This window comes from Telopea speciosissima, chromosome 10, assembly GCF_018873765.1.
Source record: "Telopea speciosissima isolate NSW1024214 ecotype Mountain lineage chromosome 10, Tspe_v1, whole genome shotgun sequence".
NCBI classification, from domain to species: Eukaryota; Viridiplantae; Streptophyta; class Magnoliopsida; order Proteales; family Proteaceae; genus Telopea; species Telopea speciosissima.
In genome coordinates, this window is record NC_057925.1 from 18,998,721 (window position 1) to 19,012,792 (window position 14,072).

Consider the following 14,072-nt stretch of genomic DNA (forward strand, 5'->3'; position numbering starts at 1 on the left):
CTTCATCTTATAAATTAAAAGAAAGAAGAACTAGTTGGGTTCGTGTTCAGTATGCACAGATCCAGAGCTGTAATGGCTTGGAATGTGTTCAAGTTATGTACAGTCCTGCGTGGTCTTGGCTCTATAATGATCTTATTAGTCCTCGGAATAAAAAGATTGATAGCTGATCATTTTGTCTTTAATCCACATAAGGGTTTTAAGGAGTTCTTTTGGCTCTGCAGTTGGCAATGCTTCTACGGAGCTACTTTTCTGTCGTTACAACCGATCCGGGTTCTGTTCCACCCAATTGGAGGCCTGTTATGGATGAGTAAAGAGGAGAGAGTGATCCATTAACAGGTTTGGAGTATGGTGGCACAGGCATAGGTGTGCAGCAGTCAGCGATGACTGCTACAACTCGATTCTGAGTTTAAAGGAAGATGGGTAAAGGTGGCATCTCTCCACCCACTCATTTCAAAAACCTATTATGCACATAGCTATGCCAAACATATTTCTTTGTCTACAATCTATTCTGTGTAATGGTTACCAAACGATTTTTATGTTTTGACAAAAAATGGTTTTCATTAATGATTTTTATTAAATAGGTAAAAATAAAAAATAAAAACTATACCATAGATAGCCTAAGTAGGGACAAAGTATATATATAAATAGGAAAGAGGGTTTCAGTCTATTGATTTCCCCACCTTCCTTTTACATATCTTCTCTACAAGTTTCTACAAACTTTCAGGGAAAATCCACGAATTCATCGGTTGTGGAAGCTATCTAAGCTTGAAATGGAGAGTAATAGAAAAAATTCTCTCACTGATATCAATCCTTGGGAGCTCTCAACGGCGATTGTTGGGGAAAGGGTAGTTGCAGATGGGGTTCGAGCGGCCAACAAACAGAGGATGGGTTGGGAGTGTGGAGGTAGGAGTTGGTGGAGTCAAGGAAGGGATAGGAGACAGAGGAGGTGATATAGGGAGTTATTCGGGGATGGGTGGGAAGAGGGAGCCAACACTGGAGAGGGAGAGGAAGAGGGAGTTACAAGAAACTAGTACGAACCAGCCTATTCCGGCTATTACCTGCGACTCCAGCAAGTTACTTCCCCTCTATGCTATGTATATGGCAATAAAATTACCTTAATGCCCATATACAAGAAACTGTTAACATTATTTCCAGACATTTATCAAAAGTGAAATGACAATTTAATCCCTAATGTTACAAGAGCAATGAATATCTATTGATGGACATGAAAGAGAGGTTACATCTTATGTTGTAACCACCTTGGTTATAAACAGGTTTTCCCTTTTCTAAAAATCAACAAAGGGATTTTTTTATTGATACCCCTTAGAATCAGAGAAAGCTTTTTTCATCAAAGCTATAGCCCTTTTTCTTATCTCAAATCTCCATTTTGAATCACCCAAAAACAAGTTGTGAGTTGAAAGTTATCACCATTTTACTGATAGAGTGTGAGTCTGTCTTGTTTAGCCTTTTGTAATTGTTTGTTCCATCACTTTCCCGATCCTTTGTTCAAAGTAGCCTAGTTGAGGTTACATCAGAGAGAGAGAGAGAGAGAGAGAGAGAGAGAGAGAGAGAGAGAGAGAGAGCAGTGCCGTAGAAGTCGAAGTTGCAAAAGTGTGTGGCCTTATCAATTAACCATAAAAGCGGAGTATATTGTTATAATTGAAGTCTTCAAATTAAGAGATGTTGATGGAGCAATTTATTTTAGAACTATGTTTGAAGCAAGACAAATATATTATTCATTGTAATAGATAGAGTGCAATCTGCTTGAGTAAGAACCCGAGTTTCTATTACAAGACCAAGCATATTGATGTAAGTATCACTTGATTTGGGATGTTTTGAAACAAAAGCTTTTACAAATTCTGTTTCTTTGTCTTTATCATATATGTATTGTGATGAAAGTATAGTATTCTTGTAACTTATTTTTTTATCCAACAGTGTGTTATTTATCGTGATGCTTGATGGCTAGCCTTCATAGTTTAACGACTAGAGAGTATTTTAATGCTTATATTTCTTATTGTAGAAGATTTATTTAGACTAGGTCCCATGGTTTTTCCCTTAAAAACTGATGTCTTTTTGTGGTTTTGCTTGAATTTGATTCTTTTAAATTATTAATTTTGAACATATTCTTTGTTGTTGTATATCTCTATTAACTTAAACTCAAGTGAGAAAAAAATTTATACCATACTCACAATTACAAGAAAAGTAAAAAAAAAAAAAAAATTTAGTCCTACCATAGAAAAGGTTAGTCTATGGGTTTACATCGGATGTGTAATTGTTAATAAATTTTCAAAAAAATGATTTTATTATTCTTTTTCTCTATACTGATTGTTGGACATGATATTTGCAAATTTGATAGGTTAAAATAAGAGTTGAGCAAGAACTAAGTCATGAAAAGGCTTGGGATGGGCACAACAAACCTTAAGTGTGAAGATCTCTTGTAATAGGAAAACGGAAAAAAAAAAAAATTGATTGTCATAAGAAAGGTACATATAGAAGGTGCTTAATAGATTCAATATGGATACAGCAAAGTGAATTAGTTCTTCACTTGCAAGTTACTTCAAATTGAGTAGTGAACAGAGCCCTTCAACTGAGTAAGGAAGAACATAAATGAAGGAAATTACTTATGCTTCAACTATAAGAAGCATGATGTACGCCATGTTGTGTATAAGACCTGATATTACATATACAATAGGAATTGTCAATAGATTTCTTGTCAATCTCGACAAAAAGCATTGTAAAGCAGTCAAGTAGATTATAAGGTATATTAGAGATTCATACAGATGCATGTTTGTGTTTTAGAGGTGGCGAGCCTACGCTGTAGGGATACACAAATATAGGTATGGTATGTGAAATGCATTGACTCAAGTAGGTTTACATCAAGCACAGAGAGAGAGAGAGAGAGAGAGAGAGAGAGAGAGAGAGAGAGAGAGAGAGAGAGAGAGAGAAGTGTCATGGCAATCGAAGTTGCAGAAGTGTGTAGCCATATCAACTACAAAAGTTGAGTATATTGATATAATTGAAGTCTTCAAAGAGATGTTGCTGATGGAGCAATTTAGTTTAGAACTATGTTTGAAGCAAGACAAATATATTGTTCATTGTAACAGTTAGAGTGCAATCTGCTTGAGTAAGAACCCACGTTTCTATTACAAGACCAAGTATATTGATGTAAGTATCACTGGATTTGTGATGTTTTGAAACAAAAGCTTTTACAACTTCTGTTTCTCTGTCTTTATCACGTAAGTATTGTGACGAAAGTTAGTATTCTTGTAACTTATTTTTTTAATGATTTATTTTGTTATCCAAGAATGTGTTATTTATCATGATGCTTGATAGCTAGCCTTCATAGTTTAACAACTAAAGAGTATTTTAATGCTTATATTTCTTATTGTAGAAGATTTATTTAGACTAGGTCCCACGGTTTTTCCCTTTCACCTTGGAAAGATTTTCCACATTAAAAACTGATGTCTTTTTGTGGTTTTGCTTGAATTTGATTCTTTTAGATTATTAATTTTGTAAATATTCTTTGTTGTTGTTTTGTATCTCTATTAACTTACACTCAAGTGAGAAAAAATTTATACCATACTCACAATTACAAGAAAAGTCAAAAAAAAAATTTAGTCCTACCATAGATAAGCTTAGTCTAGTGGGAGACATACATAAAGAAATGAATGAACTCTAGCCATAAGCTACAAAACTAGACAAAACGACACAGAAGAGATAACCAAAACGATGAAGAAGAAATAAACTTAAACTTACTTGTGTGGCTCTAGCACCTACTATAAGAAAGCGTGTGGTTGGCAAATGATAACCCCTTATCAGTTTATCCCTCTCTAAGTTCACTTCATCCTCATACTTCCCATCTTTGTTAACAATTACTTTTAATATAAAAAATATAATAAGCCTCAACTTTCATCCTCAGCCGCAAGACTGAAGCTGCTCTTACACCCTTATCTGCTACGTGGAAATTGTTCACAAGAACAGTTTCTTATCTCTCTCTTTCTCTCTCTTTCTCTATCTCATCAAGTGTGTACTCCTATAAAGTACTCTTTTCCTTCGCTTTTCTCTTCTGCTCATTCTCCGTCCTCCAAAATTGGAGGCTCTGCTGCTAACTTTGGTGACATCCCTCACCTGTCAAATTGGAAGGAAACACTTCAGGAGGTAAAAAAAAGTATATTCTGAATCCTTTTTTCCCTTTCGTTTATTAACAATAAATTTTTCGTTTCTTATTATCTTTCTAACAGTTGAGCTTATGATCTGAAAGCCTGCAAAATTTCCTCACCTTTCAGGATCTAGGCCCTGTTTGGTTGGAATAGAAAGGAATTTAATTGGAAATGGAATAAAATTTCTGTTGTTAAAGTAAAAAAAGAGCTTAACCCTGGTCCTTCACTGCCCTGACTCAGTGCCACAAATTTCCAGCCCTAGCTTGCCTTTAGGGCCGGCATATCTGAGCCCAAGAATTATTCGTGCTCAGGGTGGGCTCAAACCGGTAGGGCCAAACTCGCACCCGAATGTGTGTGTAATCTTGTTCAGTTGGTCACTATGCTTAAAAACTAAAATTTTGTATAAGGAATAAAATAGTCGAGGGCTTGATTGGTTTCTCTTATAACTATCATTCGTAGTGGAGCATAGGGGTGTCAATCTGTCGGTTTGGAACGGTTTGGGTTCTTTTTCATTGATTTGGATGTGAGAATAAGTAAGTCCAATATATAATCCAATAAGGGTGCACCAGTTATGATTTGGTTTTGATTTCTTATTGGTTTACTATGGATTTGGTTTTGATATACCATATAAATATATACAAAAGTATGAAAAAAATGTGTGTTTTTTTTTTTAATGAATTTCGAATTGATATCGGTTTTTTATCAGGTTATATTGTTTTGGGTTCGCTTTCAATCTGATTTTCTAAGTTTGATTCTTAGTATTTATCTGTTTCGGGGTGGTCCAATTTGGTTTATGTCACGAAACCCTAATCCCAAACATGATCCAATAAGGTCATATTGGTTTTGGCTGGTTCAGTTTGGTTAGTTGGTTCAGGCTAGGTTTTAACACCTATAGTGAAATATGTAACAAATTGGCTTTACTTTTCATGGACATTTAAGATTGGGGTTGAATCAATTGGCCAAACGCCTGGGATATTCGAATCAAGCTTTTAGGAATCTGGATCGGATCGGCGATTCGTATCGAAATCATCCTGTCTCGATCCCGATTGTCATCGAGTCGAATGCATGTGATTTGGAGCGGTCTATCCGATCCAGTCGATTCCCTTTAAATCGCAGGATGAATACGTGATTTATGACCTTGTGTGATGAACACGTGGCGATCTTTCGATTGGACACCGAACCAGGACCTTTATCCCCTCAAGTACAGTACACCCTCAGGTGCACCAAAAAAGTACATCTGATTGTGGATGTACCATTTTGGTGCACTTGAGACGTAGTCTACTTGAGGTGATAAAAATTCTCCGACCCACCATCTCTATTACTTTTCTCTGCCAAATCGGTTGGATCGGCCTGGAATCGGTTAGAACCAGGGGGATAGGAGACTGTTAGTTGGGCCTCAAACGAGCCTCTCCAGCGTCACACTGTCCTCACTGTCGCCTTCGAATGGTCGAGATTCTGGAGACTTCAACCGTGACCCCAGCTCCCCCAACCACAACGATCGTGCCTATTATCACTACAAATCTTCAATGCCCTCTGAAGTATGAACTAAAGCTGACATCGATTTTGATTCATCTCTGAAAAGGGTCACCAAGAACATACAACACTTCTACCCTGATTCTCCACTCCGATCCTATCCCAAATTCCGACCTTTTTGTTGATTTCTGGAGGTTTGTTTTATCATCTTTGGCTCCTTTAGTAGGTTTAAAGCAACTCTCTTCTTTGTGTTGTATCTGTGTTTCCATGTTCTTAGTTTGGTTTAGAACAGCTATGAAAGATACCTAACTCTCTTCTACCCTTATCTTTTATTTGGTTAGGTTATGCAGTATTATTGAAAATGGGTTTCTTTCTAACAAGTAAAAGTTCATTAATTTTTCTGAATGAGATTATTCGACGAAACTTACCTTGGTTCTTATGGGTTTTCAGAGTTGGGAGCGTTGGGAATTTCCCCAATCCAATTGTCATTGTTGTGAAGTTCTGAAGTTTAAAAGATGGATTACTTTTTCGCACCAGGGAGGAACCATCTTTTTGTTCCAGGGCCTGTTAATATCCCAGAGCCCGTCATTCGGGCGATGAACAGAAACAATGAGGATTTCCGTTCCCCTGCTATACCAGCCTTAACGAGAACCCTTCTGGAGGACGTTAAGAAAATTTTCAAGACAACTTCAGGGACGCCATTTATGATTCCCACTACAGGTACTCTTTGATCAACCATGCATTGTGGCCTGGTTGTATCATTGTATACATTTGTTTGAGCTCCTCTTTACCACTTTGTCTTACTAGATTTTCATTTTATATGAAGGAATGAAAGATGCTTCTTCGACTGTTATGTTCTCAAGCAATTTAATTCAACTTTGAATCTTGCATTTATTATTGTGTTAGAGAATTCCCCCATCCTGTATTTGCAATTTCAATGCTGCTGGAGGTTAATGGTTGCTGTTAAATTTTAGATTGCTTGTAGAGTTTATTATGATGACTTGAAAGATACATTGAGTTCTAGTTCATTTATGATTATTCTCCTATCCACTTTACCATGAAATAGCCCAAAATTGTCATCATTCGAACATTTCCAATTGAATTCATTAGAAGCCATCATTTATAGTGTTCATTATTCAGATCTGTGCTTTGTTCCAATATAAAAGGATGCAAGACATCAGTTAAATTTTATTTTACCAATATGTAGGCCTCTAAATGTTGGCTATCAGTAGCTACTATACTCTGGATTTATATTGTGGAAGGACTCATTGAAAGGATATTTAATTGAACTTCTGATATTGTGTGAGGATCTCAATCTTATTCACAGCGGATGTTTTGGAAGCTGGTTATTGTTCATTCCACAGAAAAGTGCCAACAAAATATTAGAACTTGAATGAACTGTTGAAGAAAGGAAATATATTTCTTGATTTTGCTAATTATTAGTACAGGACAGGAAATATAGAAGATCCCTTCATGGGATCATTCCTTAACCTTCATATTAAGAACACCCCCCCCACCCACTTACAAGTACTTCTATGCGTACAATTTGATCCCCAGAACACATCTACTCTAAAATGGGAGGAGATCATATTTAGAAAGGTAGATGGGACAATCTACGACTTCTATGGCATGGTTTAGTTCTGAAGTTCCGCCATTCAATCCTAGTTGTTCAGTTTGTGTCAGTATTAAGACCTTATGGTGTGATTGAGATGATATGGCTGTTCTTGACCAGGTACTGGGGCATGGGAAAGTGCGCTTACAAACACATTGTCTCCTGGTGATCGTATTGTATCGTTCCTGATTGGGCAATTCAGTCTTCTCTGGATTGATCAGCAGCAGCGTCTCAACTTCAATGTTGATGTTATAGAAAGTGACTGGGGCGAAGGTGCCAAACTTGACATCCTGGCATCAAAACTTGCAGCCGACAGTGCACATACTATTAAAGCTATCTGTATTGTCCACAATGAAACAGCAACAGGAGTCACCAACAATTTGGTTGCTGTCAGGAGAATACTTGGTAAGCATGTAGTTTATTGGCTGAACTAAACTGTGGAATTTATAAGCTAGTAATATTATCATTTTATCTTTAGGAATGTGGTTCACACTCTCCTTAAAATTACTCCGAGCTGTTAAAATTCATAAGATTGATGTACATACTCAAGAGCTTATTAACTTGAGAAGTTAGTATTTTATCAGATATGGTACTTTTAGGATAGGTTTTCTAAACTTTTGTTCTTAGAAATGAAGATACAGAAGATACCTGGAGACTCATAAAATAAAATAGTGCATGATATATAGACAGTTAAAGATCCACAGAACAAAATAAGATATTTATACATGTATAATATCTAAAATGAAGGTAACCCATGTTAATGTCAAATGTATGAGATCTAAATTGGACTCAAACTCCTATCCTGCTAATAACAATAACTAACAAGCATAAAATAATAGTTATGAGTTTACAAATATGACTCCAACAAATAAATAAATTCCCTAGCTACCAGTATGGAACCGAAAGCCAGGTTTAGACCTGGTTATCCTTGGTCTAGGTGGTTCAAATTGTTCCAACCATGAAAGTGCAACTGAAACATAGGTTTTGTTGATAAAGCAAATGATTTCAGAGTCAAACTATTAATTGAAGTCCAAAAGGTAGAGAATCATCTGATAAATCTTAATTAAAGAAAATTTCTATGCATCATGTATACCCCTTTGGATTTCTAGGTGTTTGTATCACTCATTAGGAATTAGCGATTATAAATTATCTCCTTCTGAGAGGAATGTGTTCTGCTCCTCTTTTCACAAATTATTAGAGAATAGAATTCCAGGATGCAAATTATGGAAGATTTCTCCTTGCTCCCCAACTATCAACCCTTTGCATCTCTTTAAGCAATAATTCTATTCAACCTTACACAACGGTTAGGGCTGATACACCCAAATCATAGACCAAAATGCCACTTTTGGCAATCCAGAAAACCTAACCAAGGATTACTAAATTATTCCTGTTAGTTTAGATATAAACACAAAGACAAGGACTTCTGCAGAACATAAAAAATGAAAAGGAGAAGGGAAAATGTCTCTTTTATTGGGTGGTCTCATACTTGATGTATTCAGATATGCATCCAAACAGGATTATTGCATTTCTTATTGCTTCTATCATAATTCAAATTTATAAAAGAGTAACCTCCAGAGCATGTAAAGTATTCTAGCGTAGAGATTCTTGTATAAGTTGCAAATTGCAATCATCTGATTCTGGTTGTGGTTTCTGTTCTGTCTACTTATTCCTCGTACCTCTTGTAGCCCCCTGATTACTTGAATGTACTAATTATTTCCGCTTCTCTCATTGAACTTTACTTTTTTGGTGTAGACTTCTGTTTCATAACACACCGGAGGTCTGTTGATATCTCCACATGTAAAAGAATTTCTCTCCTACCAATCATCTTTAGGAAATTATTAAATGTTTTAGGAAAGATGCAAGAATTCCTAAGTCAATTACCATTTGTAAGAGGAAGAATCTGATTTTGTTCATCATTTATGTGAAAACAGTTTTATTCTCTGTAAAGACACTATACAAGAAAAAGCAAACTGGTTTGGAGAAAGTTATTCAGTGTTCAATCCTAAAATGCTACTTTTATAAAGTTGGTTTAAAAAGTGGTGCAGGATACCAATATCATAACAAAATGACTAAGCTAACATACAGGCTTTAGAATGACAAAAACAATTAGAAATGGATTATTAAAACCCACATGGATAAATATAGGATCCTGGTAAGATTAAGGTTCTATATATGTACTCCATTTCAGCTCCCCTGCGGAGGATGGTGGATAGTATTATTTAGTGTTATTTTTATCAAATTTCCTTGCTCCATGTTGTTTACTGAGGCTGTTGGGTTGTTAATAGGAAATTTAAAAAAAAAACTCACATGCATATGTTCTTTCTCTGCTTCTACTGTTTCTCTCTATTAGTTATTATGCATACACATTATGATATTCATATTGTTGAGCATACTTCTCATGTTTCTAAAGTGGATAACAGATGACTACAGGCATCCTGCATTGTTTCTTGTTGACGGAGTCTCCTCAATTTGTGCTCTTGATTTCCGTATGGATGAGTGGGGAATAGATGTAGCTTTAACAGGTTCTCAGAAAGCTCTTTCCCTTCCCACTGGGATGGGCATTGTTTGTGCTAGTCCCAAGGCATTTGAGGCATCAAAAACAGCCAAATCAGTTCGGGTATTCTTTGACTGGGGGGACTACCTCAAAACCTATAAAACAGGAACCTTCTGGCCATACACTCCTTCCATCCATCTCTTGTATGGGCTGCGAGCTGTTCTGGATCTCATTTTTGAGGAAGGACTTGATAATGTAATTGGAAGGCACAGGCGACTGGGCAAAGCAACAAGGCAAGCTTGTCTCGTTTCTTTTTGTAAACCCTTCCAGAATTCTATTTTCTGTCTCTTCTACTTGATCTACTTGGAAGGCTGGAGATCATACTCTTACAAATTTGGCATGCAGGCTCGCTGTTGAGGCATGGGGTTTAAAGAACTGTACACAAAGGGAGGAATGGTTTAGTGACACAGTTACTGCAATAGTTGTCCCACCTTATATTGACAGTGCAGAAATTGTTAGTAGAGCATGGAAGCGATACAATTTAAGCTTAGGCCTTGGCCTGAACAAAGTAGCTGGAAAGGTTTTCAGAATAGGGCATCTTGGTTACTTGAATGAGGTATGGTTCTGTTCTTCCTGAACTGCTACAAGTTTCTCCTCCCCCCCCCCCCCACGGGTAAGCGGGTAACATGATGGGAGGGCTTCTGGTAAGATCCTGCCAGTTTATATCAACTAGTAGACTAAAAGTAATATCTCAATCGGAAAGTAATACAGCAAGTGCATGAAATGTACTGAAATCTGTATGTAAATATGATGCTTTAGTAATAGCTTCCCTGTGGCCGCTTAATATTTTCCCATCCTGGTTTATAATGTAATTATCTAGCTATGCCAATTGATTTGGGTAGGATTTCCATATAGAATTTTAGGACTTTTTGCATGAATCACATTTATGGTAACAATGAAATCAGTTCAGTGTTATCTAAGTATAGTAATGAAGAAATAATAGGCTGTCATTCATTCTCTCTCTCTCTTTTTGTTTTGTTTTGTTTTTTTTTTTTTTTTGGGGGGGGGGGGGGGCTTGGTGGGTGGAGAGTGAAGGGTTGCCAGAAGAGCCAATATTTGATAGTGAGATATAGTTTTTAAATTTCCTATATCATCCACATTGTATCTGATGCAATGAATGGGAAAATTCTTGATCTATTGGATGGTTAGGATCCAGGACCATCTACTTGTGCTCATATTTACATTATATGCATCAAGAGTTGGCCTACCGATTGAATGGTCTTCTCGTACCTACGTATGTGTAATGTGGATGACTTGTTAGATGAATTATGAAATTTTAAGTTACTCACCATATTAGTTATGCCTAGGGAAAATTAAAGGAAGAAAAGAAACATACAGTGCTTATCTCCAAAATTTATCTGAAGTTGTGGTTTCTGGTTAATTTCTCGAAAGCTTTAGGATCATGTAGCTTCTCTTGAGAAGTTCCTTCTCAGGAATGTCAAGAGTTTCTTCGCATGCTCTCTGATTAGCATGTACGAAGGCTGTTTTGGATATGCTTGATTCTAATCCACCCTGGTTTGGAGGTTGATTGATTAAGTATTATCTGGTTGAACTGATAGCTTAGCTGCTGTGATGGAATTATGGATGCTGCTAGAAATTTCTTTATATTCGCATGTTCATCCAATGGATATAATTAGTTTTGTTTTCCTTGATCTTTGCAGCTGCAATTGCTGGGTTGTCTGGCTGGGGTGGAGATGGTACTTAAGGATGTGGGATACCCTGTTAAACTGGGAAGTGGAGTGGCAGCAGCTTCGGCATATCTGCAGAATAACACTCCTATGATCCCTTCGAGGATTTGATGTCCATCTTCCTGTGCAGCCTCTTCTCTGTTGTTTTCTTTTGAAACTTGTATAAAAAACAGATAATCCCCCTGCACTCTCTCTCTATCTGAGGCAAAACTCACCTAGAATCCACAACTTAATACATTTCGCTACATTTGTAATCCTGTATTTAAGATCTCTTGCATCAAATTTAGCATTGTTCTTTTACTGGTTATCTCTCTGGAGGCCAGAAGAAGCTGTTGTGTAGCTGAGATGGCTCTCAAGTAGTTTGACAGTAGCTAAATTACTATTTATGGCCAAAATAACAAGAGGCATTACCATAGCTATGGTGTAACTGATTGCTGTACTTGCAAGCAGATGCAATGCCTCATGGCATGCTAATTACATTCAGAGAGAAATAAACCTTTATTGGCTTTTGAAAGGTTCAGTTTTTGCGTTCACTAAATCAGAAGTCAGTTGAGCTGGAAGTTTCTTCAGTATCTAATATAAATGCAGAGCAATGCTGCCAGAATTGGCACCAAAAAAGCCAGTGGTCTTATATCCAGGAATAGAAGACTTACAGTTATTTTTCATTACAGCGCAGAGTGTGAAAAGTTTAGAATTTCTTGATCTGAATGCCAATTCATCTACCTTTACTGGATATATACTAAACTGCTTGTTTCTTAATCTCTTTACTGATATTAACTACAATGTCTTATGGACTCTGAGAAAATAATCACTTCGACCATCTTCAAGACTCAATTGTATGCTTGATTTTCAATGAACTACAGAATGTGAAGTTGGTTAAATGCCGCTCCATCTGCAAGCGCTTCCACATTTCCATCCAATGAGTGTGACCCTTATCACTGAACTCGAATTTTGTTTTTTCAATGAAATTGATAACTCTGAAGATCGGAATTTGAAATTAGATGGTGGGCTGTTGAGAAATTTAACCATGTTTCTGCTATACATACACAGGAATCACCAGATCTATTAAATTCCTCCAAACTACTTGTTCCCTGAAAAAACTTAAACCTTATTCTCCCAAACAAGGCTTGAAAAGCTTCAATCAGATTCAGTTCTTACAAATTGAGCTTCCAAAACATGGGGAAGCATGAATTTTTTAGTGGGTGGAGGTCTCAATGGTTCACTGCTAAAGTGCAAGACTATGTGATGTTTTGAAAGAAAGAAACTTAGTAACAGTGGCGCAGAATATGATCTGGGGATGTCGAATGATGACCAAACAAGAATCCTAGAACTATTCGGCGCAAGCAACGAAGTGAAAAACGTTGCTGAATATCAAAAGTTTATTACGTGGAATCCCAAGTTTTTTGGAGCGAGTTGAAGGGTGGGCATTATTAGTGGAGAAGAAGCAATAAATTGGGGTTTATCAGGACCAATTGTACGAGCTTCTGGAATCCAATGTGATCTTCGTGTGGTTATTCAATGGCAAAAGAGGAGATTCATTAGCTTGTTAATTACTATGAATTAATGAAATGAAAGAATTCATAAAAATTATTTTTAAAATAAATCTTTAAAATTTTGATAGAAAAATACAAATGAACTGGTAAAAAATATAGGGGATTATTATCCTCTCCAATTCTGCTAGTGGAGATGTTGACACCTGACATCTGTCGCATCCAACGATCCATATCAATGAGCTTGGAAGGTTGGATGCGGCAACTGCTAAGTGTCGACATCTCCTCCTAGCACTGCCGCATTGCCACACTATAAAGAATTGGAGAGGATAATTTTCCTTAGCATAGGTTATAGGAGGGCAATCCACAGCATGCTCTAACTATATCCAATGGTTGGACTTGCTACGTCACTTTTCCATGCCCAATAATTAAGTGGACCGCCTTGGAAGGCCTTCCTATTAAGTTATTCAAAAAACCTTTTTCCTATTTCTATATTTTGTTGTAACCATTTTCTTTTTCTTTTTCTTTTTCTTTTTATACCCTTAATTATCCCTCTTTTCTAGAACTTTTTAGTAATTTCACTTTCTCTCTCCCCTCCCTCCCAATCTCGGTTCCCCACTTCTCTCTGCCCTCTGTCTCCCTTTCCTCTCCGACTCTAGTTCCCCCACCCCCACCCCCACCCCCACCCCCACCCAAACCCAATTAAAGAAAATGAAATTCCATAGATTAGCTTCTGCGATTATATATATTAATTCACAAAGGTATTAATTGATTACCCAATATAATTTCCCCGAAGAAGTACTCACCTTCAACACTGTTTCAAAGTTCCCAATTTTTGTGATTAACATGTCTCCCATTAGTGAACAAACAAAACTCTACTTTGTTTTTCAGTAGATGAATGAAAGGCGATGGGAAACTGTTAGACATTCTCTTTCTGATTTCCTTTTACACTCGTCCGCCTCGAGGAATTGCAATGGTGACTTGGAGTTGCAGCGACACCCAGGAGGCCCTAAGTCGGGGGCGTCCATCCTGAAGGAATTACAGTGGCGTCAATCTTCTGGCCCAGTTGTTGAGAGTCGGGTCAATGCAATGGAC

At 37.0% G+C, this 14,072-nt stretch overlaps 1 protein-coding gene across 2 annotated transcripts; it reads left to right on the forward strand.

Annotated features, from left to right (window-relative positions):
* The first annotated feature begins 4,066 nt into the window (after positions 1–4,066).
* LOC122641644 (serine--glyoxylate aminotransferase) lies at positions 4,067–11,692 on the forward strand. 2 transcript variants are annotated; one of them, XM_043834930.1, is made up of 6 exons: positions 4,067–4,158; positions 6,084–6,353; positions 7,366–7,650; positions 9,666–10,032; positions 10,145–10,355; positions 11,461–11,692. In XM_043834930.1, exons 2-6 carry the CDS (start codon positions 6,149–6,151, stop codon positions 11,596–11,598), a joined length of 1,206 nt encoding a protein of 401 aa, XP_043690865.1. In that variant the 5' UTR covers positions 4,067–4,158; positions 6,084–6,148; the 3' UTR covers positions 11,599–11,692. The 2 variants fall into 2 exon arrangements, with proteins under 2 accessions (XP_043690865.1, XP_043690866.1); XM_043834931.1 differs by having other exon boundaries at positions 4,109–4,130.
* Positions 11,693–14,072: the final 2,380 nt, after the last annotated feature.

Coding starts and splice junctions, on each gene's coding strand:
- LOC122641644 (XM_043834930.1), top strand. CDS start 6,149: ATGGATTACTTTTTCGCACCAGGGAGGAACCATCTTTTTGTTCCAGGG. Junction 10,033..10,144: donor CGACTGGGCAAAGCAACAAG/GCAAGCTTGTCT, acceptor TTTGGCATGCAG/GCTCGCTGTTGAGGCATGGG. Junction 10,356..11,460: donor ATCTTGGTTACTTGAATGAG/GTATGGTTCTGT, acceptor TGATCTTTGCAG/CTGCAATTGCTGGGTTGTCT.